Source organism: Myotis lucifugus, unplaced genomic scaffold (assembly GCF_000147115.1).
Source record: "Myotis lucifugus unplaced genomic scaffold, Myoluc2.0 scaffold_14, whole genome shotgun sequence".
Lineage (NCBI taxonomy): Eukaryota > Metazoa > Chordata > Mammalia > Chiroptera > Vespertilionidae > Myotis > Myotis lucifugus.
Genome location: NW_005871062.1, coordinates 7,629,699 through 7,654,021, shown reverse-complemented (window position 1 = coordinate 7,654,021; position 24,323 = coordinate 7,629,699). Strand labels below are relative to the sequence as shown.

General features: G+C 45.6%; 1 protein-coding gene across 2 annotated transcripts in view; it reads right to left on the bottom strand.

Annotated features, from left to right (window-relative positions):
* Positions 1-230: 230 nt before the first annotated feature.
* MASP1 (mannan binding lectin serine peptidase 1) overlaps positions 231-24,323 on the bottom strand; it is a 62,873-nt gene continuing 38,780 nt past the window's right edge. The window contains exons 9-16 of one of the 2 annotated variants that reach the window (XM_006084792.3): positions 23,753-23,890; positions 22,847-22,921; positions 12,522-12,659; positions 5,794-5,907; positions 4,535-4,720; positions 2,678-2,745; positions 1,113-1,212; positions 231-427 (exon numbers count right to left, since the gene is read on the bottom strand). In XM_006084792.3, coding sequence (XP_006084854.1) covers positions 237-427; positions 1,113-1,212; positions 2,678-2,745; positions 4,535-4,720; positions 5,794-5,907; positions 12,522-12,659; positions 22,847-22,921; positions 23,753-23,890 — 1,010 coding nt within the window. In that variant the 3' untranslated portion in view covers positions 231-236. Of the gene's footprint in view, positions 428-1,112; positions 1,213-2,677; positions 2,746-4,534; positions 4,721-5,793; positions 5,908-12,521; positions 12,660-16,147; positions 18,598-22,846; positions 22,922-23,752; positions 23,891-24,323 lie in introns of those variants that run through there. The other variant, XM_006084791.3, reaches the window with a different exon arrangement.

Here is a 24,323-nt window from a genome sequence, read left to right as displayed (position 1 = left end):
AGGTTGAAGTCAGCTGTCCATTGCTGCAAAACTTGTGATAGAGGCTGGATTCAACCCTGTGTTCTGATCACTCGGCTACTCTGCTTCTTAAAAGAGAGTGAAAAGGGGGCTGAGATGCCCCCATTATTGGCCAGGAATGGATGGGTGAATGAGGCAGGTGAAGGATGAAGGTGTCTTGTGTCAAGTAATTATCCTCTTCCGCTGACTGACCATGGACAGGTGGTGGAAAACGAAATTCAATTCTTCATACTGGTGACTCTCTGGATCCAGTTCTTGTTGCTGTAGATGTCAGAATATACTCCGTAGAGGTCCTTCTTTCCACAGTCCTTGCCCCAGGACACTGTGCCCACCAGGTACCACTGGCCTGTCTCGTTATCCAGGGTCACCATGGGACCTCCTGAGTCACCTGCACAGGCATCCTTTCCCCCTAAATATAAAAAAAGAGACGCAAGTCAAAGTAACCTGTCCCCTTCCCTAGCCCCAAATCCAAAGGAGCCTCTTTCTTCCCACCGCTGACTTGTAGTTCAGAGAATTGGGCACGAGGGGGTGCAAGCCGATCATTTGACTCAAACATGGGCTCTAAGGTTCTCAACCTTCCTAATGCCAAGACCCTTTAATACAGTTCCTCATGTTGTGGTGACCCCCAACCATAAAATTATTTTCATTGCTACTTCATAACTGTAATTTTGCTACTGTTATGAATCGTAATGTAAATATCTGATATGCAGGATGTATTTAGGCGACCCCTGTGAAAGGGTCGTTCCACCCCCAAAGGGGTCTCGACCCACAGGTTGAGAACCGCTGACTCAAAGCAGTTCCAGGTGAGGCCTCCTCAGAGCTCAGTGATTTTTAGAAAGTGCCAGTGAAGGATTCTTGTGTTTCATAGGTGAAAAGGTGAACGTGGAGAAGGGAGTAATGGAAATTTCTTAGCATTCTTCTCTCTGATGCCATTTCTCTGGCAGAACCCTTCCTCTCATGAACTTCCTCCCCGCCCCTCTTTCCTGTTTAGCTTACCAGACTCCAACGTGTCCAGCCCTTCCATTGCTGGGCCCTGCACCACTTCAATGCATGAGCTAGACACAAAATTATTATATACAAGTCTCTTGACTTACCTTCCTTGAACCCAGCACAGATCATGTCCCTGGTCACTTTCTTCTTCAGTGGGGCATAGGCCTCCTGGCAGGTGCGGTGATCAACAATAGGGATTTCGATCTGAAATACAAGGCCATCGTTGGTACCCACTGCTGGCTGAGGAGTCCTTGCTGTTCTGACACCCCCTAGAGCTGGTTGCTCCCCAGCTGGATGAGCTTGGGACTACCTTAGACCTGGTCTCAGAAATTGCCCTATGGTACAGGTGAAGAAAAACTGAATGAAAAATCAGCAGATCTATGATCAGGTATAGTGTCAGTCATAAACTTGCTGTGTGACCTTGGGAAAGTCATTTGCCCTCTTTGAGTTTCATTTTCTCATCTGTAAACTGATCATACTTGCCCAGCACATGCATTATTTCAAATATGGCACTGTATGCAAATCTATGGTCACTTTTCTTTCCCCCATTCCTACCATTACTGGCTGTGGGGCCTGGGGCATGTGGCTTAATCCCTGTTTTTCAGACCTCTGTGACTCGGTTTCCTCATCTGAACAATGGAAGTCACAATATTTGACATACTAATCACATAGACTGTGGTGGAGAACTGAATTCAGTTCAGAGGCGATGAATGAGCAGATAGATGATGCTTTGCAAACTATGAATGCTGTATAAGTATTAGTACTGCAGGGTTACTGATGCTCACCTTGCAGCAAGCATTTACTTACGTTCTCCCTCACTATAGTATGAACTTCCAGACACTAGGTCTGTATCTTATCCATTTCTATCTTATGTAACTTGGAGCATAGTCAGTATGTGTATGTGTGTGTATATATGTATATGTATGTAGCCATATATGTATGTATGTGTGTGTGTGCCAAAAATATATATATATATACAAAAATATATATATATATATATATATATATATATATATATATATATATATATATATATTTGAGGGCTAATGCACAAAATTCGTGCAAGACTAGGCCTTCCTTCCCCTGGCTACCAGGACCGGCTTCCCTCCAGCACCCAGGATTCAGGTTTTCCTCGGGCCACTGGCAGGTACCCGGAACCCAGGCTTCCCTCACAGCCCCAGCTTCGTCTGGAAGGTTGTCTGGTCTAATTAGCATATTATGCTTTTATTATTATAGACCCATGACATGCAGAACAAACAGATCAAGCTTGATGGAATCCAAAGTCTCAGTGAACTCTGAGGTGTGTGTGAGCCTCTGGTGTCTTTCTCAACAACTCCCAGCTCCAGCCACCAAGTCCCTAAGGCAGTGATGGCGAACCTATGACACGCGTGTCACCTCTGAATTCATTTTTTTGGTTGATTTTTCTTTGTTAAATGGCATTTAAATATATAAAATAAATATCAAAAATGTAAGTCTTTGTTTTACTATGGTTGCAAATATCAAAAAATTTCTATATGTGACACGGCACCAGAGTTAAGTTAGGGTTTTTCAAAATGCTGACACGCTGAGCTCAAAAGGTTTGCCATCACTGCCCTAAGGGGAAACATGGAGCAGAAAGAGCTCATGCGGGGCAGGGGTGTCACTCTGTAGGGCATAAGTTGAAGTTTACCTCCATCAGGGTCTCTGAGAACCTTTGCAAGAACTGCTTCCCCCAACCACTGACGATGACCATGGTCCCTGGAGGAGAGAAGACACAGTGGGAGCAGAGAGGCTGTTTGTGGGCTTTTCAGACGGTTGCATCTTGCAGCCCATCATCCTCTGCTTGAGGAGGAAGGGTTGAATTTTTCCCCTCAGAGAAAGCCAGCTTGGTGAGGAGGAAGACTGCTGGGTTGGAGGTTGTCTGCAACAGAGGTCTAGGCATTTGTTTCTATGAATCATTAGCTGATTTGTTTAGTTGTCTATTCTCTCCCACTCCCAACTAGCATGGAACCTAGGTTCCATGACAGCAGTCATCTCATCTATCTTGTTCACTGCTGTATCCCTATGCCTGCAACAGTACTGGCACATAGTAGATGCTCAATCAATAATTGTGGAAAAAAATAAAAAGTCCAGCTTAGTCCACAATATGCACGTTGCCTTTAGCAAGCCCTTACTCCTCCCTCCCATTATGAGCCTCAATTTCTTTATCCATAAAATGAAGAGGCTGGGTTTGATATTCTCTAACTCCATGCCCCCCACCCCAACTCTGATATTCTAGAAGTTTATGAAGTTGGCAAATCTCAGAGTGAGTGGAAGTGGGTTAAACACTGATAGAGCACTCACTTATTTCCTTATTTGAAGAAAAGCCTGGATCTGAATATAGCACTGGGATTTACATTGAAAAACCTGGATTCGAGGACCCAGATCTGCTTTTTACAAGCTGGATCTTGGGTAAGTCACGTCACCTGGCTGACCCTCAGTTTTCTCATCTGGAAAATGGGACTATAATACCACCTCACAAGACTTTTATAAGTGGTAAATAAGTTAATGAATGTAAAGCAACTACATATGGTAGGCGTACCTTTCCCGTTGGCTCACTCTACCTAATACTTCTCAAATTCCATTCAGCCATTTTTTATAACTTCTTTGAACTGAAGGAGTTTAGCTGTAGCATGGCACCCCTGAACTTTCTAACAGAATAAAAGGGAAGCCAACTGCCCTGGTGGGACTCTCACTCTGTGTTGGATACATTTGAATATAGTATTTCATTTAAATATAATGACCACCCCATGGGGTATTATCCTCAGTGTAGAGGCAAGGGACTCGAGGTTCAGCAACTTCCTCAAGGCCAACCAATCAGGAAATGCAAGCATGGGGAGTGAGTCTATGCTGTGATAAATCTATTGTCCTTCAGTTCCAAATTTACCCTTCTATACTCTGTTTTGTAACCCTACAGAAGAATTGGCACTTCTGCTTTTTCAGGGGGATCCTGAAAATAGGGGGGCACTTCCAGGAAGGCTTGCCGTTACTGTTGACATCACCCTACCAGTGGTTTCTTACCCCAGCAGTGGTGCTTGGTTCCAGCTGTTTCTCTAATACCATCAGCATGGGGCCTCTTCCACAGGAGTCAGAGTTATTGCTCCACCAGGTCCCTGTCCAGGCTTCTAGGTTCTATAACTCCAACCTCTTCCCTTTGTCCCTCAGCCCCAGGAGTAGTAGTTTCTTCCTACAAGTACTATCTCTATTATCTCAGCATTCCCTCTTTACTTCTCCAGTCCTCCAGCACCCTATGTTAGAATCTCTCTGTGACAATAACTAGCCTAGTTTCTGTTTCCCCATGGGGACTCTGGCTGATATAGTACTTCCTATTAACTATGTGCCACCTTGGAACCAGCCTGACAGTTGTTTTAGGGGAGGCAGCTGAGGAATCATGCAGACATCGTCAGCTGGCTTCGTTGGCACCACAGCCTCACCAACGCTGGAGAAGAAGTCTCTTTGGAGGCACCTGATGCTCTGCAGAGGTGGGACCAGGGGTGGGGAGAGGTACCTTCCTCCGAGGAACTCTCTGGGAGACAGATGGGCATCACAAAGTCATTCAGCACTGGGCCCTTTGACAGCTCCACCAGAGCCACATCGTTCTCAAATGTGTTGGGGTCATACTGGGGATGAAGGAAGATGTGTTTGACCCTGAGATGCTGTTCAGTCTCGTCTGACCGGTGTCTCCAATGTTTACCTGGGCAAGAAGAAGGCACATGAGGCATGGAGGTAATGGAAGCACAGAGGATAAGGTCACACTTACTCCCTGTCAGCCCTCTGTCTCATCCAGTCCATGTTTCCAGCCTTAACTCTTTTATTCATCTTTCCCCAGCAATCCTGTCCTACTTGCTCTTCCCCATATATTCTCATGGGCTCCCATTTCTGTCTTTCTTCATGAGCTGATCTCATTGTTTTATAATACTCATTTCAAAGTTCATCACCACATGTTCAAATCATATAAGCACCCTTCTGGATCATGTGCTGCCTCCTCCATGAAGGCTCTCCAATTCTTGAGTTTGATTTTTTAGTTAGAAGTCTTTTCCCTATGAACTCCCATGACATTTTATCTGTTTTTCTCCTATAGAACCTATTGCTTTTTCTCTTATACTAGAAATCTCCCTGCTTATATTTTATTCCTTTATTAGACTGTAAGCTCCTTCTGGGCAGGAACTAGGTATTAATTATGCTGTGTCTTTAGAGCCTGGCATAATGTCAGCAGGGAACTAAACTGAATCAGCTGGTAGTATTGGGGATGCAATTGTATACGTATCACTCACTTGAAAGCATGGATTCATAGAAGCCTGAAGTGTCTTTGGAATTTATCTAGATTGACTCTTTATTTCCCCATTGTAAAACTGAGGCCTAGACTTCAATAACTTGCTCATGGTCCCTGCACCTGAAAATCATTGCCTTGAGCTTCCAGCCGTGGGCAAACTATGGCCCGCGGGCCGGATCCGGCACGTTTGAAATGAATAAAACTAAAAAAAAAAAGACCGTACCCTTTTATGTAATGATGTTTACTTTGAATTTATATTAGTTCACACAAACACTCCATCCATGCTTTTGTTCCGGCCCTCCGGTCCAGTTTAAGAACCCATTGTGGCCCTCGAGTCAAAAAGTTTGCCCACCCCTGGCTTAGACTCAGGTCCTTGGACTCCAGTCCCAGCTGGTTCTTCATCCCAGGGATCCTGTCCTGATGAATGATTGAGTGGACACACCCCATTCCCAGAACCACAACTGGCTTCAGGAATCAGCTTGCCCCTCACTCACCCATGATGATTTTGAAGTCAGAAGGGCTGAGCAGGTAAAAGTCGTGGAGGATTGGGTCCTCTGGATCGAGCGAATGGTGGAGGCAGTGAGCCGCCGTCAAAATCCAGTTGGAGCCTGACAACAGAATTGTGTACACACACTGCCCTGGACTGCCCCAACCTGTCTCGAGCTGAGGCCTTCAGATTACTCTAGGGCACCCTTCACCATTGCATTTCAAAGCCTCAAGTCAGACACTCATATTCTAATCTGAAGATGAGGAGTTGAATCTGTGCTTTTATTTGCCTATTCCAACCAAAGCTAAGGCTGAACATCTTTAACAGGGTTTCAGTGCCCCCTTAAACCCATAAGGTTGGTGAGCTCCAGACAGGCCAAAGTGGGTCCACAAAAAACCTTGTGCTTACTGGCTACTCCTCTGGCCTTGTGGTCCCTGGCCCAGCATCAACAGCCCCATCTGGAAATGGCTTATAAATGCAGATTCTCAGACCACCATCTCAGACCTATTGAAGCAGAATCTGCCTTTAGTAGGGAAATCTGGGAATGTTAACAAGATCCTTGAGTAATTCCTAGGCACACTGAGGTTGTAAAAGCACTGACATATCATGCTGCTTCCTAACTGTGCATGCACATTGGAACCACCTGGGGAATTAAAAAAAAAATAGGAGAAACCAAGATGGTGGCATAGGTAAACACTGGAAATTGCTGCCTCACACAACCACTTCAAAAATACAACTAAAAGACAAAACAGACATCATCCAGAACCACAGGAAGGCTGGCTGAGTGGAAATTCTACAACTAGAAGGAAAGACAAAAGCACAGTGAGACTCAGAGGAGGTGCGGAAGTAAAGTGCAGAGGTACGAAGGTGCACATGGAAAGGGCTGGCAACTGAGGACACGGCTGTCTTTTTCAATCCGGAGGGAGTCTCAAGCTCCCAATTGCTCTGAACTCCAGTTCCGGGTGAGTCTCTGGGGACCCAGACTCATACAGGGGGAAACTGGACTGTCTGGCATCGGTCGAAACTTGAGAGCGGCTTTCTCTCAGAGGTGCTTGCAGAGATTACCGGGACACTGAGACGTGGGGCCTCTTAGGGCAGGGCTAAGGATCAGCCATAGCTGCTTGCTCTGCGCTGTTGATCCCCTGAGACCTCACCCCACCCAAGCTGTGACAGAGGCTTTGGCATATGAATGGCCTGGCCCTTTGCAATCTGAAAATTACCTAACAAACTGCAGCTGGGTCAGAGAGACCCAGAACTTCCAAAAAAAGGCCCAAGGCCCCACAGCAGCTTGCATGGCTTCACAGCTGGGCCTCATTTGGGCACCTCCAAACCCCAAACAAAGAAGAGGAATCTCTCCATAGCTCCTGCTGGGTAGCCTTAGGCAGAGGCTAAATTAGCACCTCCTTCGAGATCCAAGAGCCAGTGTACCCAGTGGTCAGAGTGGGACCATCCAGATTACAACTCCTCAGATCCATAGGGGACACACTCAGGGGGCAGACTCAGTGAGCACTAAAGCCCCACAGAAGTAAGTCTTGCCCCAGAAGGGTGTCTCCAGCACAGAAGTTCTCCCACTGTAGACACAGCTGATTCTCACAGCCAATTGGCCTGGAGGTCAATTCCTCCCAGTGATACCAACAACAATCAAGGCTTAACTACAAAAAGACTGTGCACAAAGCCCACAAAGGGGTGCACCAAGAGTGTCCACCTCAGGTAATTGGGGAGGCTGAGGCACTGGGCCCTATAGGACACTTAGCACAGAAAGCCACTCTATCAACACAGGAAAGCATAAAAAATGTGGAGACAAAGAAACAGGTCACAAATGACAGAAATGGAGGAAAGCAAACTACAGGATATAGAGTTCAAAACCACACTTCTAAGGTTTTTCAAGAATTTTCTAAAAACCACTGATAAATTTAGTGAGACCCTCAAGAAATCTAGTGAGACCCTCAAGGTTATGAAAAAGGACCAACTAGAAATTAAGCATACAATGACTGAAATAAAGAATATTATACAGAGTTCCAACAGCAGACTAGAGGATCGCAAGAATCAAGTCAAAGATTTGAATTACAAAGAAGCAAAAAACACTCAATCGGAAAAACAAAAAGAAAAAGAATCCAAAAATATGAAGATAGTGTAAGGACCCTCTGGTACAACTTCAAGCATAGCAATATCTGAATTATGGGGGTGCCAGAAGAATAGAGAGAGCAAGATATTGAAAACCTATTTGAGAAATAATGACAGAAAACTTCCCCTTCCTGGTGAAAGAAATAGACTTACAAGTCCAGGAAGTGCAGAGAACCCCAAACAAAAGGAATTCAAAGAGGACCACACCAAGACACATCATAATTAAAATGCCAAGAGCAAAAGACAAAGAGAGAATCTTAAAAGCAGCAAGAGAAAAACAGTCAGTTACCTACAAGGGAGTACCCATACGACTGTCAGTTGATTTCTCAACAGAAACTTTGCAGGCCAGAAGGGAGTGGCAAGAAATATTCAAAGTGATGAATAGTAAGAACCTACAACCAAGATTACTTTACCCAGCAAAGCTATCATTCAGAATTGAAGGTCAGATAAAGAGCTTCACAGATAAGAAAAAGCTAAAGCAGTTCATCATCACCAAACCAGTATTATATGAAATGCTGAAAGGTATCCTTTAAGAAGAGGAGGAAGAAGCAAAAGGTAAAGATACAAATTATGAACAACAAATACACATCTATCAACAAGTGAATCTAAAAATCAAGTGAATAAATAATCTGATGAACAGAATAAACTGGTGAATATAATAGAATCAGGGGCATAGAAAGGGAGTGGACTGACTATTCTCGGGGGGGGGGGGGAAGGGGTGCGGGAAGAGACTGGACAAAATCGTACACCTATGGATGAGGACAGTGGGGGGGGGTAAGTGCAGAGGGTGGGGTGGGAACCGGGTGGAGGGGAGCTATGGGAGGGAAAAAGAGGAACAACTGTAATAATCTGAACAATAAAGATTTAATTAAAAAAAAAATAGTACCTGGCCCTGAAGCCAGACCAGCTAAGTTATGGGAGTGTGGCCCAGGCACAAATATGTTAAGTTCCCCAGATGATACTATTGCCACCACTGCTCTGATCCTAACCTCTCATCTATACTAATAAAAGCCTAGGTGGCCCTGTGCCCTTGTGTCATCACAAGATGGCCACCCCATGTCATCACAAGATGGCTGCCACAAGATGGCCAGTAGGGGAGGGCAGTTGTGGGCAATCAAGTTGGCAGGGGAGGGCAGTTGGGGGTGAATAGGCCTGCAGGGGAGGGCAGTTGGGGGCAATTGGGCTGGCAGGGGAGGGTAGTTGGGGATGACTGGGCCAGCAGGGGAAGGCAATTGGGGGTGATAGGACCAGCAGGGGAGCAGTTAGGCATTAATCAGGCCAGCAGGGGAGTAGTTAGGGGTGATCGGGCTGTCAGGCAGAAGCGATTAGGAGCAATCAGGCAGGCAGGCAGGCAGGCAGGCAGGTGGGTGGTTAGGAGCCAGCAGTCCTGGTTGTGAGAGGGATGTCCGATTGCTGGTTTAGGCCTGATCCCTGTGGGGTCCCAGATTGGAGAGGGTGCAGCCTGGGCTGAGGGACATCCCCCTCAGTGCACAAATTTTGTGCACCGGGCCTCTAGTTTTATATATATGGATCCTGAGGCCTGGAGGAATGTAGGGATCTGTAGGGTCACTCAGAAGTTTAGTAACAGGCCAGGGCCAGACCCTGGGTCTCCTGACCATCAGCTTAGAGCATGTCTTCTATCTCAGCTGTCTTTTCCCCTCAGTGGAACAGTTCCTGCCCATTGTTTAATATAGGGTCAAGCTTTGGCTCATCCTTTAGGTGAAGCATATGATAAACTCATAAGTAACTAAAACTATAGTCATAACCAGGATGAGCCAAAAGAAAGAAAGGCACCAGGGTTTTAGGGTGTGGGTTTCACCTTTTGGGAGCAGGTTTTAGGCTCTCCTTGGCCCTCTCAGGAGCAGCTATGTGCTCTGGCTGCTGGGTTCTAAATAGAGCTCGATGCAGGTCAATCTCTTTGTCTGGAGGCATTTTTGAGCTCTGTCCACAGCCAGGGACTGTTGACCAAATTTTCCATGTGGATAAAATGGGATGAGAGAGCCATCTCAGAGCAAGGCTCTGGAGCATTTAAATGAACCCAGGGGTGTGCAATAGGAAGTCCAGAGATGTGGCGTTGCCTCCCAGCTCTGCAAATACTCTTGAAGTCCCTGAGCCATCGAAATGGTGGTGCTTTCCCTCCTTCCTCTGTCGCTCAGCCCCTTTCCTGCGTTCCCTCCCACCCTGCACTCCCTCTAAAAAATTGAATACCAGGAGGAGGAGAAAGATTCTAGATTAGGAGAGCTGTGCAGGGTGGAGCATGGGAGAACTCATAGCGTGGTCGAGGATAGAGAAGCAGACTTCTAACATCTTCAAAACATAACAGGGAATAAACATGCAGTAGATACAAATAAGCATTGGACACAATGTTTATATTTAAATTTCTTTGGGAAGAACAAAAATTTGATGATCCACTGATTTTGAAAAGCCTGAATAAAATCAGAAAAGCTGGTAAAGTTAAGAGAACTAAATAATTAAACTGCTATAATATACAATTTGGTATTATGGGAGGGAAAAGCAAAATTATTCTTAAAATAAGACCAACTTTGTACAGGCACTGCATCACTCTCTTTTGAAATTCAGTAACAGTTCTATCAGTATGATTGAACTTGGGTATATTAATGATATTTTTTCAACATTGAAAATAAATTTAGTTTTGCCCTTTTTCTTAAAAATACCAGTTAAATTTTGTCCTGTTTATTACATGGTCATAGTAGAACTTCTATAAGGTGGAATCATGAAGTGTTTATTGGTTGCACTAGCTTACAGGACAGATATTTATGCTCCTCCCCAGATTTGTGTTGAACAGATACAGATTATGTGATTGGAAAGGAGAATCCAACAATTAACAGTTGACATCTTAAGAGTAATGTTTAAAAAGCTTTACACCTGTTTACAACTTGGAGATGAAAAGGCAGTCTTCGTTTTTCTACTGTGTGATAAAAACTGGCTTAAAATATTTATAAATAGAGTCAAGAGTAAAACTGTACAAACTTGCACATTGAAAAGTGCAACAAGTTACTTTGATTGCAGTACAAATATTTACTGTTCTAAAAATTGAAGACTTGGCCAGGCAGATGAATGTTTAAGTGAATCAGTTGTTGAAATTATTGGAATTAACTGAGCCAAAGTGATTCTGCATTCTTCATCTATTTAGTTAGCACTTTGTATCATTATATACCGTTTACAATACATGTATAACTTGTAGCTATAATCATTTGTGCCATTAAAGCTCTCACAAAACCGTTAAAAAAAACCCAAAAACAAAAACAGCTACCTCACTGAACCCTGGCCTCTTGAGTCACCCTCCTTTTCAATCCACATAGCCTCTGGAGAGAACTTTCCAGAACATGCTTATAAGCCTGCAATAGTGTTCAGGATAAAATATAAATTCCTAAGTGGGGCATTCAAGGCCTTTGTAAGAAAGTTCCCTCACTTCTCCAGGGTGAATTTCCTGGTTTTCCCTGCTTCCTGTCTTTCTGTCCCTCTCCCTCCTTCTATCCCTTGGTCCTCTCCCCTGCCCATTCCTCACAGGGCTGCCCCTGTCACCTGTAGTCACTCTGTGCCTCTTTGGGAGGCTTAATAGGGTGGTAATACTCACCTTTGTGTTTGTGGGAATGTAAGGATCAATTTCTTGAAGAGGAGGGCTAATGCCTGGTTGCCCTTTCACATATCCCAGGGTGTCCAGGCCTGGTACCTGCCCTTGGGGATGCCTGGTGGGGAGCTGTCCTCACCTGACTGAACCCTGGAGGAGGTGGGTTAGTGAGAGGCGAGACCAGCAGCCCCAGGAGCTGTGTAGGCAGATGTGAACACATCCAGACCTTCTTCCTCTGTGATGGGATCAAGCCAGGCATTGGCTGCAGACTCCAGAGTGCTATTACTTTTTCTTAGGATGTCAGAGCTGGAATGGACCTTAGGTCATCTGGACCCAATTGCGGCAGGAAGGTCTGTCAGCCTTTCCTTTCCTGACCTTGCTCCCACTCCCACCACATTTAATCCGTTACAAAATCCTGATGATTCTATTTCCCAATGCTATTGAATCTGCCTCACTGTCATCTCTCGGCCTCTGTCCTCATTCTGAAGCTAATGACTTCCCTCCTGACTACTGCAATAGCTACCTCACTGAACGCTGGCCTCTTGAGTCACCCTCCTTTTCAATCCACATAGCCTCTGGAGAGAACTTTCCAGAATATGCTTATAAGCCTGCAATAGTGTTTAGGATAAAATATAAATTCCTAAGTGGGGCATTCAAGGCCTTTGTAAGAAAGTTCCCTCACTTCTCCAGGGTGAATTTCGTGGTTTTCCCTGCTTCCACAGCCTTGGCACACCCTGCCTTTGAGCCATGTGCTGTAATCCATGTTTGAGGGGCTGACTCTCTGATCCTTCCAAGTGCCAGAGACTGACCAGGACTCAGTAGGTGTTTGCTGACTAAAGGAGCCAGCTAGAACAGGAACACATATCCCCTGGTCCCAGCTGAGGGCCCTTTCTACAACACTATACTTTTTGGCCCTGGTGTAGACAGTGGTTCTCAATGAAGAAATGTTGATCAGTCTACCTTTGCTCCCACACTGGTTCCTAACCCTAGGTTTCCCACCCCTTCCACCTTCTCCTTACCTAGAAGGGAGCCTCCACAGAAGGGCTGCCCATTCGGGTGTGACAGCATGGCAATCCAGGGGGTGGTTCCCTTGTCGGCTGGGCGCCCATTGAAGATCCTGGCTATCAGCTTCCGGGAGAACTTGGGGAGCCCACACACTGTGGCGGCCAGGGGAGAGGAAACATGTCACACTCTTGGTTCCATCCTGTCCTTTGCCAGAGCTGCCAGCTCATTACTCTCTGTTAGGAACAACTGTTTATTTTTGAGCTCCCAGCATCCATGGCCCCATTCAGTGACAGCACATCAATTTTCCTCTGGGATTTGCTCTTCCCCTATTCCCAGTCCATATATCCTGAGTTATGACTTTATCTCTGGTTTTAGAGGTAGGAATGTGACCCAGAACTGACTGATTCATGCCTCTCATCCCCTGGTCACAGCATTTGCTCTGAGGTGGGAATGTAACCTTGGCCTGGCCAATGAAAGCCTGACTTGGGGGTTAAGCATATTAGAGAGACCTTTCTCTGTTGGGGTTGCTAAACTACTGGCTATAAGCCCAGATCTGCCAAAGATCACTTCATGGAGAATCTGCTGAGAATAGCGATACTAATAGAGAAAAGTGGAACTAGAAGATGAGGAGGAAGCAAGGGAGAGATTGTATCCTGATATTTGAAACCCTTGATCTAACCATACCTGAAGCCTTTTGGTATAGACTTCAATTATGTGAGTCTATAATTCTCTTTCTCACCAAGCTAACCTCCTCTCCCCATTCCCAGCAGATACTCAAAGCCCACTGGGTGGGAAGTGCCCCAGCCATCCCTCACTCCATCTGCTTCCTCTGTAAACTTTCTTCTCTACAGAATTAATTCCGGGATTTAGATCTCCTCACTTCCAAACTCTTGAGGACCTGGCTTTATGGATTCTTATCCCTTTTCTGTATTTTTCAGCTCTCCTTTATCTATGCCTCCGAAACAGGGTCAGGCCTTCTCATACTAAAATCAAATTTTTACCCTCCCTGCGTCCCATTCATTTCAAAGTGTCTTCTATCCCTCCCTTCTGTAGCCACGCTTCTGGGGAGAAGAGTTGACAGTTTCCACATCCTTCCTTCTCCTTTGAGGTGAATTTGGAAGAAGCACCATGCTCTTCACATACTTGGAAGTAAAGTGGTCATTTGAATAGTTAATAGATACACAAACATAGATGGAGATAGAATGGCTCTGGGGCCATACATGGAACTTAGTGATATATACATGTATAGGGAGATAGATACTATTTGAAATTTTATCTCATGGATTCTTCATCCCTAGGAAGTTTTCTTGCCCTGTGATTCCTCACTATTGAAGCTGGAGCATCATTGTTTTAGGTGAGGCTAGGTACAACTTTGACTTTTGAAAGAGCAAAGTACAAACCAAAGTCTGGAAATACAAGCTTTCATTTGAAGAGTCAGGGGCTGTGGTAAAACATTTGTAGGTTTTAAGGAACCACAACTAGGAGAACTGAACATATAATTTTTCTATAAGCCACAAAGGAGGAAGGATGTGAGGGTAGTGTCCTGCCTCAGGAAAAGCTAAAAACCTCTCTATGCTCCCTATCTATCTCTCCCCTTCCTTCCTTCCTCCTCCCCTCCCTCCCTCTCCAGGTGGAAGGAGGGGAGGGGAGAGAAGGAGAGGGAGCAAAAGAGAGAAGGTAGAGAAAGAGAAAGAGTGAATGAGAGGAGGAAGGAGAAGAAGGAAAAGAAGAAGAGGAAGAAGGAGGAGGAAAGAGGAGGAGAAGATGGAGAAAGGAGGAAGGAGAAGGAGAGAGGAGGAGAAAGGGAGGATTAGGGACTTTAAACACCAGCATGGGGCCTGCTCCCTGGCTATTCTTTCAGAGTTGACAGTGGAGCCAGGGTGCCTGTCCCTGGGGAATGTCCAGCCTAAGGTGTTCCTCTGGACTATCCTGTGACATTTGCACTGCTAAATACTTTTTATCTCTCTTGACACTTTTCCTCCTTGGCTTCTGAAGCACTTCTCTTCCTGTTTCTGATCTCTCTTTTTTTTGTCTCTCTTGCTTCTCTTTATGCCTCCCATGCTGGTATTTCCCTTGTTCTGTCCTCACCCCAGCCTTTTTTTTCCCTGCAAACTTCCAGTAGATAATACTATCTACTCCCATGCCATGACACTACCTATACACTGATGGATTTCAAATCGGTGTCTCTAAACGCCCCTCCTCTGAAATATCTCCTTCCTCATCTCCAGCTGGATGTGCTCATGAACTCATCAAGCACAGCAAAACCAAACCCTGGTCTCTACCCTTCACCAACCTTCTCCTCTTTGTTATTCAGATGTCTGTTAATGCCTGCATTTAACCTCTGCACTGGCCTCTTCTTTGTTGCCTTCCTTTCCTTCATCCCCATATTCAATCACTAAGCCAGTAAAAAAAATCACCAGGGGAAACAGAGAGTAATATGTCTCTTCCACTCCATGTCACAGTGTGCTCTCCATGTAACCTCATGACCCCTCAGTGTCTGAATATGTCACAATACACACAGTCCAAATATCTAGAGGAAAGTAAAAATCTGAACGGTAATAGAACACAGGACATGGTAATCCTTGAAACCAGCTACATATAAAGTTTTACACATAGTTTAGGATTGTTTCAGTTCCCAATGGTGTAGAAAGCATGATATTGTCATTATAATACAAACTCCAAACCAAGGCACAGCATGAGTGCGTCCCATGGCCAGCCCTCACTAACAGGCTAGCTTGTGCTACCCCCACACCTGTACTGTTTCTATGCCTAGACACCAAGCCCTGCTGAACACACTGTTTAAATGTTTTAAAACTCTCTGCCCCCACATCTGTGTCATCATAGCTCTAGGTTTGGTGGATTTTCACCATTTCCCTCCAGAATGATTGCAGTAGCTTCCCAACCTGTTTCTGTAGCTCAGTTCCTCCTCACAAGCCACTTTCCACACTATGCTGCCCACCTTCAGACTTGCTGATTCAGAATTTCCCGGCGGGGGGGTGGGGGGGGGGAGGGACCCAGGAATCTGCATTTCTAACAAGCATCCCAGGTGATTGTGATATACCCCAAAGTAGAGAGTCACTAGTTTCAGGACAGAGTGAAAACATAGAATGGCTTTCAAGACTCTTTCTACTCTCCCTTAATCCCCACTGCTCTCACTCTACTCATGCCCACTTTCCTGCTTGATCTTTGTCCATTCTGCCTGTGCTTTCATCTCCCAGAACAGCTTTTGCAACCTCTCTGCAAAGCTCCCCCAGACCCCCTTCAGCTGTATGGATTTCTTCTTCTTTTTAAGTTCCCATAATACTGCCATCTCCACTTCTCTTATGACACTTAACTCCTCTTGCCTGTGTGAGACCTAGAAGCACAGGACCTTGCCTTGCATGCAAGTTTGAGCTCTTTGAAGTCAAGGACTTAAAATAGCAGGCAATGCAGTGAAGGAATGTGCAGCCTCTGAGAGGACACATGTCAATAACCAACCCCACTCCTCATCACCTTTTCTTGGACGATATCTAGGTGACAAACATTGTACCTTTTCTGTAATGGAAGCAATTTTGGCTTTATGAGGGGTAAGTTTCTTTTTAAAGAGTCACAAACAAACAAATATCAACAATAATCAAACCCCCAAATGAAGGCTGTTGATTATCCACAGAGGTTTTATTTCCACTTTAGATCCCTGACAGGAGACACAGAGTGCAGAGGCACCTTACAGAGTGGTGAGCTTGTGATATAAGATATACAATATAGAGCATCCTCTACATGCAGCGCTCATAGGCACAGGTGTGTGGTTTCATGAACCCATTAAAAAAGTGGACACTTCCCAACTGTTCTCTTGGGAGTCCCTCTTGGGACTTCTCTGGCCACCTGTCTCTGGTTGAAAATCCCAGGAGGACTGTCGGTCCTGTGAAGGCCTTGGAGAGGCTGCTGGCAATTGGAAGCACTGACTGCTGGAGCTAAAAGGACCTTGAGGGAGATCCAATGCCTTCCTTTATAGATGGGGAAACTGAGCTCCCAAAGGGAAAGTGATTTGTCAAAGGTTATGCAGCCATTGGGGGATAGAGCTGGGGCTGGAGCTTACGACTCTTGGCTCTCCGTCTCGTTTCACTGCCTTTCACAGGCAAATCTCTGCTGCCCTTTATTCGGGCTCCTGGAAACTGGAGGAGTTCATGCCTCTGAACATCCATGCTGGTGGATTCTCTGCAGAGCTCAGATCATGGACATGCTGGGCAGCCTGGTGGGATGAGGTCACTCCTAGTGTCCTTAGCCCACCCTTATTTTGTTTTCCTACTCAGAAGTACAGCGGGGCACAGCATGGGCCTTCTCTTCTTCCAAGCAATCCAGATGAGTCTCCATGTCTGGGGCTGGGGCTCAGGCAGCCTTTTCAGATGATACATTCCAAGGCTGGCAGGTTGCTTCATGCTTGTCTGGAGTACCCCATGTAGTCAGCTGGTGTTTGAGAGTGACATGTGGTCCAAAATAACAAGTTCTGAGTTGACAATAGGAATTTAACAGGGTTGGGGAGCCTCCCATTGCTTTTCTCCTCCCCGAGTCATCCAGACATCCCCAGCTTTATCTGTCCCTTGAAGTCCCTTTAACAGATAACATAAAGACTAAAGCTTGGACTACAAGAAGTTTTGGGAGAGAAATCCCAGGGATAAGAGTACTGCAGGGATTTCACTAGGAGAGAGGGGCCTCAGGGTATAATCTCCATCTCCCCAAACCTGAATGGTTTTCTCCTAGAGGAGGATCTAGACTTGTTTGTGCCCAGAGGACAGAGCTAGCAAAATATATGGACTTGGAGTTCAGTTCAATGTAAGGAAACATTTTCTAACAATCAGGTCCAGTTATAGCAACAGTGGACTTGATAAGTGAATAGGAGTGAATAAGGCCACTGGGATAAAGCGGTCCTGGAGAGGAGTGCTAGGACTGGCCCAGATGTCCAGCTCCCTTGTATTGCTGAGGACAGTGAGGCCTGGAGAGGGAAAGGGACTTGCCCAGGGCCATGGTCCCAGGACTTTTGTGTAGAGACTCTCCTTCATACAGCTGTGCTGCCTGTCAGGGTCCTGGGGCTGTCCCCAGAGGATGGGAGAAGCATGTTCCATTCCATTTGGTCTAGTCAGTGAGTAACATGGAGTGTGCTGTCAGAAGTGTGGGGTCAGCCTCACTTGGGCTGAGGCAGGGCAGGCAGGCCCTGAGGAGGCCAGTCAGCTCACCGCTCCACCTGGAGCTCCCCCAGACCTTGAGGAGAGCCCATCTGTTTCCACACCCAGTCCACATAGTTGGAGACCTTTGTGTAGACCCCATAGACCTGCTTGCTGCCACATTCTTCAGGGCCTCCCCAGGACACCAGGCCTTGGGCCACCCAGGTCTGGCTGAAGTCATCAAGGATGACAAAGGCCCCGCCACTATCTCCAAGGCATGTGTCCTTGCCACCCTCATAGTAGCCGGCACAGAACATGTTCTCTGTGATGCTGTAGTTGCCCAAGCGGGACTCATAGCTGGTTTTGCACTCTGCGTGTGGCAGCACGGGTAACTTGACATACTGCAACACATCTGTCAAGGTCCAAGTGCCACTGCTGATGATCTCATCCACTGTCACATTAGGATTGGAGATGCCCCAGCCCGCCACCAGGCCTAGCATGTGGGGCTCTGGGCCTGCGAGTTCGGGTCTTGGCAGGCAGATGGGCATGACGCGGGGTCCCAGTGGCACAGGTTCCTGGAGTTGTACCAAAGCTATATCATGGTTGTAGTTCTGGATGTTGAAGTTGGGGTGGAGCACCACTCGGGCAGCTGAGCTGTTGACAGCCTCCGATTTGTCCCGCATGTCGTGCAGGCCCAGGTAGATAGTGATGTGCTCCTTGGAGACTGGTGTCACTGTGTTGTCTCTGCGTTGTGAGCGCAGCACATGGGCTGCTGTGAGGATCCAGGACTCAGAGAGCAGGGCCCCACCCCCAAACCACTTGTCATTTGGCACCCTCGAGGTGTCCTCCACCACTATCAGGGCCTGCCATGGGAAAAGGCCGGGCTCGGCATTCCGGCCCCCGATGATCCGCTTGACCAGGTTTGGCAGGGTGCGGGAGGGCTGACCACACACTGTAAGGAGAAGAAGGGAGTGGGGACAAGAGACATACTGTGAAAAGGTCATCATGTGAAAAGAGCCACTAAGAGAAATTCACATCTCACCCACTGTAGATTATGCCACCACAGGACCATACTCAACATCATGGGCCACACTAGCCTGGAAGATCTCTGTGCTGGGTCATGTTTGGCTTAAGTTTTTCTAGTCTGGCTGAGCTATAGTCTGGACCTTCTGTAGTCAGGGCCATCTATGGATCAGACCATTCCATGTATAGACCATCATCATCTTGAACCATTTCCAGCCAGGATCACTTTTGGGCTGGACTATCTTGAGCCTGGCCAGTCTCTAATAGTGATCACCTCTCCCCCATCCCCCGCCCCGCCCCCGTCCTTTTTTTTTTTCTCTAGAAAGGCATCTCATATACCAGAAGTTGTCCATACTGTGGGCACTTATAAAACTTCTGAAAACCACAGGTCATGGGCTTTGAGAGATGAAAGAAACTAAAAGATGGTCTAGTAAGTCACACGAAACTCTGGACTGGGAGCCAAGACACCTAAGGCCTTGACCTGGCTTTTCTCTCCTATGTTCTGTGTGACTTTGGCTCAGTAAATTGCCCTCTCTAGATTTTAATTTTTGATCTGCTAAATGAGGCAGTTTAAGATGATCTCCAAGGATATTTTAAATCCCAAATTCCTTTAATTTTTATTTTATTTGCCCTAGTCACCCCCATTTTATAGGTAAGTGAAACTCTTCAGAGGTTAAGTGACTACCCAAGGTCACATGGCTATTAAGATAAGTAGCAGGGGCTTAACTAGATTCTCCAATCAATGTCTTGTCCTGTATCCTACAATGCCTCATTATATATAAAGATCATACAATGGGCCCTCTAACTTTTTCTTCTCTAGCATAAAGGACTCAAGCTGAGAATGGATGCCCAGGACATCTAAGGATAGGGAAAGGTGGCATAATCTACAAGCAATGATGCATGGGCCCTGTTCTGAGCCACCCATCATTGCACCCAGGAACCCTGTATACCTTCAGGGGAAGAAGAAAGGTCTGATCAAACTTCGTTCCTCTGAGTTGTACCCCGAGCATGCACATGCACCACCAGCCTCCTGCAGCCAAACACCTTTGGCTGGCTCATGAGCAGAGGTTCTTCAGGATCATGCCCCGCTGGCTAAGAACAAGTTCACATGGACCCTTCCCAGCATGGTTCTTAGGTCTGGGAGGTAAGCCTGGTGGGAGCATGGGCCTCCTTTTGGTTGCAAATGGCCAGGCTACACTCCTTGGCCCTATAAACTATCAACAAAGACCAAAGAGCATTTGAGTGTTCTTGGCACCTTTGGGAAGTCAGGTTTTCAGAAATCTAATGCTTTACAGATGCTCTTCATCCTGATGCCAAATGCTTCTTATTTGTTCTTGAATTACCCTGTTGTTCACCCCAGGCCTTTCACAGTTGAAGGCCAGACTCCCAATTACAAGCAGCAGCCTACAAGGTGACAGCTCAAGGCAGGTCTGTGATGAGCTCTGCACAATGACTCATGTAGTGCCGAAAGGCCCTCATCTGGTAAAAGACATGCCTGTGGCTTAGTCCATGATCACAACAAAACCAGTTCTGACTGGCATTTTTTTCCAACCAAGGTGTCAATGGCATAACCCAAGTCCTAGAATGTCAGAGTTTGGGTAGCTTGGAAAACAGCTAATTTACAGATGGCGAAACCAAGGTTCAGAAAAGGCAAGTGACATACTCAAAGTGTAGTGCCAGAGCCAGAAGTAGAGCCCATTTCTTATGACTCTAACTTCATTTTCTCCACAAAGACTGTTTTTCTTCTTGATATGTTTTTCTACTTTTAAGAGCTGGATAATGCAACAAGTCATTGATAGGGCTCATGGAAATAGGATAATTCTTTCAGCTGACACCATTCTACATATAGTCCTTCCTGGGAGAAAGGAATCTTCTTGAAATATTATAGCCTTGCCCTAGCTGGTTTGGCTCAGTGGATAGAGTGTTGGCCTGAAGACTGAAGGGTCCAGGTTCTATTCTGGTCAAGGGAACATGCCTGGGTTGTGGGCTCAATCCCCAATAGGGGATGTGCAGAAGGCAGCTGATCAATGATTCTCTCTCATCATTGATGATTCTCTCTTTCCCTCTTCCTTCCTTTCTGAAATCAATAAAAAAATATTTTTTTAAAAAGAAAAGAAATACTATAGCCTCAGCTGTGCTGCAGCCAGACTTGAGCCTTAGAAGACTGGAGGAACTGAGAGAGTGCTTTCAAAACAAAAATGTGATATTAGGTTCATAAAGATGGCATAAAATATAATCAGAATCAAGAAGTGCTCAGAATGCTGTGTTATCAAAAGTCTTGGGTTCACCTTCCAGCTCTGCCCCTAACTTTCTGTGGGTAGTTTTGGATAAACTATACTGCACTGATTCTTAGTTTTATCATCTGTAAAATAAGGGGAAAATAATATTTGCTTATCAATTTTTGTGGGAAGGTGGATATTATGGCACTCGATGAAATTGTTTTCCCTACTCTGGCTTGCTTCTGGGTCCAATCTCAGTGTTTTAGGAGGAGAGAATTTATAAATCTCTAATCTGGCCCAATGATACACCATGGTTCTGCCAAACATCAAGTATTAAAATAATTTTATGACTCATTGTATCCAAGATGCTTTGTATAAATATAGAGGATGATGACCATAAAAGTTATAGAATGTCATGGATCACATGGGTTTGCTCCCTCACTTCTGAGGTATGAAATCCTAGTCCCAGAGATATTACTTACCAAAGATCACAATTAGGAAATGACAATACCAGAACTAGGATCCAAGCCCCTGACTCGCAGCTCAGGGCCTCTTCCCCTTCCAGAGGTCATAACATGGCTTCCCAGGATGGAATCCACCTGCAGTGCTGTTTTCTTTGGCCCACATAGTATTTTAGCAAAGTAGGGATTTGACCTTCCAGTTTATCACAGCTCCACCATTTCCCATTTTCTCTGAGACTTTGCCAACAGTGTAAAGTCTTGGGTGTCTTTCTAAGCCTAAGCAAGTTTATGGGGATTAGTACAGTGTGAATGGGTTGACCTTTCCCCCTTTTAATTCCTCAAGAATTCTTTCTAAGCATAAAGCCCTCCTAAGTGAAGTCTTCCTAACCAGCCCTCACCCCTCTACTCCCAGACAACCACAGGCACTGACTTCCTCTTTCTCTGGGATCTCATAGCTCTTCAGTGTTGGCCAAAGCTGATTCCCAAATGCTGACACTTTCTTCAGTTCTTAAGGCTAATGGTAGACACTCCATAGCTTTTCCATTTTAATGTCTAATCTAATATCTAGAAGCCTACTGAGTGTTATTGAGGGTTACTAAAGTGTAAAAAACACTATCTCCATCAAATAATAGCACTACCTCCATCTCCCTAACACTCTGGTGCAGTAAAATACAGATGCTACAAAACACTTCATCACACTCTGAAACTCCTACTGCTGGAGGAATGTGCAGCCAGAATCAGGACTGCTCCTCAGTGCTGTCTTGAATGGTTTTGTCTTTCAATAACTGCTATTCTTGCTTTTTTTTAAAGCATAAATTTCTGTTGTGAATATTAAATATAATTTTGTGGGTTATTTGTTTAACCCTACATTTAGGGCTATAATTTTCTACTAAATTGATTTCAATATATACATATATGCGACATGATTGTGATGCAAATCATCTATACTTTTAATGCAAACACAAGTGTCCACAAAATATACCCTAAATCCATAGCTGCACATTGACACTCCCTGCTACTACAAGTCTTTTATTCATTTTAAAGTGGGTCAGTAGGTGAGCTACAGGGAAGCAGCAGTCAGTAAAACTTGAACACATTGATCTTTGAAATAACTTACTCTGTCCTATAGTTATTTGTCTAATGTTGTTTGTTTCCTCTATAGCATAGTGAGTGATTGAGGATGGGGTATCCACTTTCTTGATTTTCCTGACACATGCCCACTGCATAGGCTAAAAAACCTGGTGTCGAGGGAGCAAAAGCTACAGAAAGGAGACAGAAAGGCTCCTGGCCTGATAGAACATGTAAATATAGAACTATAGAGGCTAGTTGGTTTGAGAAGGTGTGAGGCTGGATTTCTCTGACCTTTGAACCTCTGAAGGTATCTTAAAAAGCAATCAAAGCATCATGCCCTCAACTTCCCCCTCCATTAACAGCCAGAACTCCTGTGGCCCTAAGGCCTTGAACAGGAGACGTTGAAGCAGAGGACTTAAGGGTGTACCTGGCAGGCAGGTGGGCAGGCTTCTCCCCAGTACTTCATTCGTCCAGACTCCTTGGGCAGAACAGGTATATATACCTGGGAGAGTGAGGAAAGATTGAAGAAAAGGGAGAAAATCGTCAATTTAAAGCACATGGAAAATGGATCTTGGTTCTTAATTCCTCTACTGTGGATCATTTTGAGTCTTCCAAATTGTCTTTCTGATGCCATTCCCTCTGAGCCAATCCTCTCTGCAACCTGAAGACTCTTTCTAAAATGAGGATCTCACCATGCCCCTCCTCTGCTCAATATCACCAATAGCTCCTCATTGCCCTCAAAAACAAATACCACATGTCTCAGCATGGTGTCCAAGGCTCTGTGCAATGTGACTCACGCCTGTCTTGGGGCCACTTCTTCCCCGCCCAGCCCTGCCTAGCTCCTGGCAGGCACTTATCATTAGTCACACAGGCCTTGGTTCACAGAGTGCTCTGTGCCACACTTGCCCTTTCCTTCCTTCTCCACTTAACAAACCCTTTAATGAATCACACTCATGTCTACCATCTCATCTGCATCTTACAGTAGCTCTGTGAGCTCCATCACTGCTCCCTTTTTAAAGTGAGAACTTGGAGGCTTTAAGAAATTAGGAGAATTTTCTTAGTGCTAACCCTAACCATAACTCCAAGTTTGGCAGAGTCAGAACTGATCAGCCTCATTTCCCTGAGGATTCTTTCTCTGTGGGAGGCAGTGAGTGTGGATGTGTGCAGGCCTTGAGCCAGGGAGAGGCAAGGCATGTCTCCAAATGTTTTCTTTCCCAATCCTGCCAAACTGTGGCCAACTGATTGGCTGTTTCAGCCTCCAACCTAACCCTGAAACCCAGAGGGTGTGAGGTGGGAGGGGTGGGAGGGGGCTGATTTAGTATGCAGGGCTCACCTGTGATATTGTTGTACATCTTATAGTAGGGCTGCTGGCAGGAGTATCTGATCTCAGATTTGTATGTGGTCAGGTTATTTCTTGTGGAGAAGGTAACCAGTCCATGTTCCAGCTCTGCTGGGGCACCACAGTCTGCAACTGAGACAGAAGAGAGTAAGATCCCTCAATTATCCTTTGCTCTTCTTCTTGGGGCCATCTGGCATGTTGTGCACTGCACATAGCTTCGGTAAGTCATGTTATAGTCTGAGAATGATGCCCCAGGGGATTGTGGAGGGCACAACCTATGAAATCACCAGTGGCCTTGCTTTTGGGGTCTCTCCCATCTATTGTGTGGTCAACTCACCTAGCCTAATCTCAATTTCAGGGCAAGGGCAGGTCTGCTAAGATTTAAGCAGACCCATCTCTTCCCTACCAGGGCTCTTTCCTTGGCTTCCAGATCTATTGTACAATCCTCTTAGCCCTGGGGTGGGCAAACTTTTTTACTCGAGGGCCACAATGGGTTCTTAAACTGGACCGGAGGGCAGGAACAAAAACATGGATGGAGTGTTTGTGTGAACTAATATAAATTCAA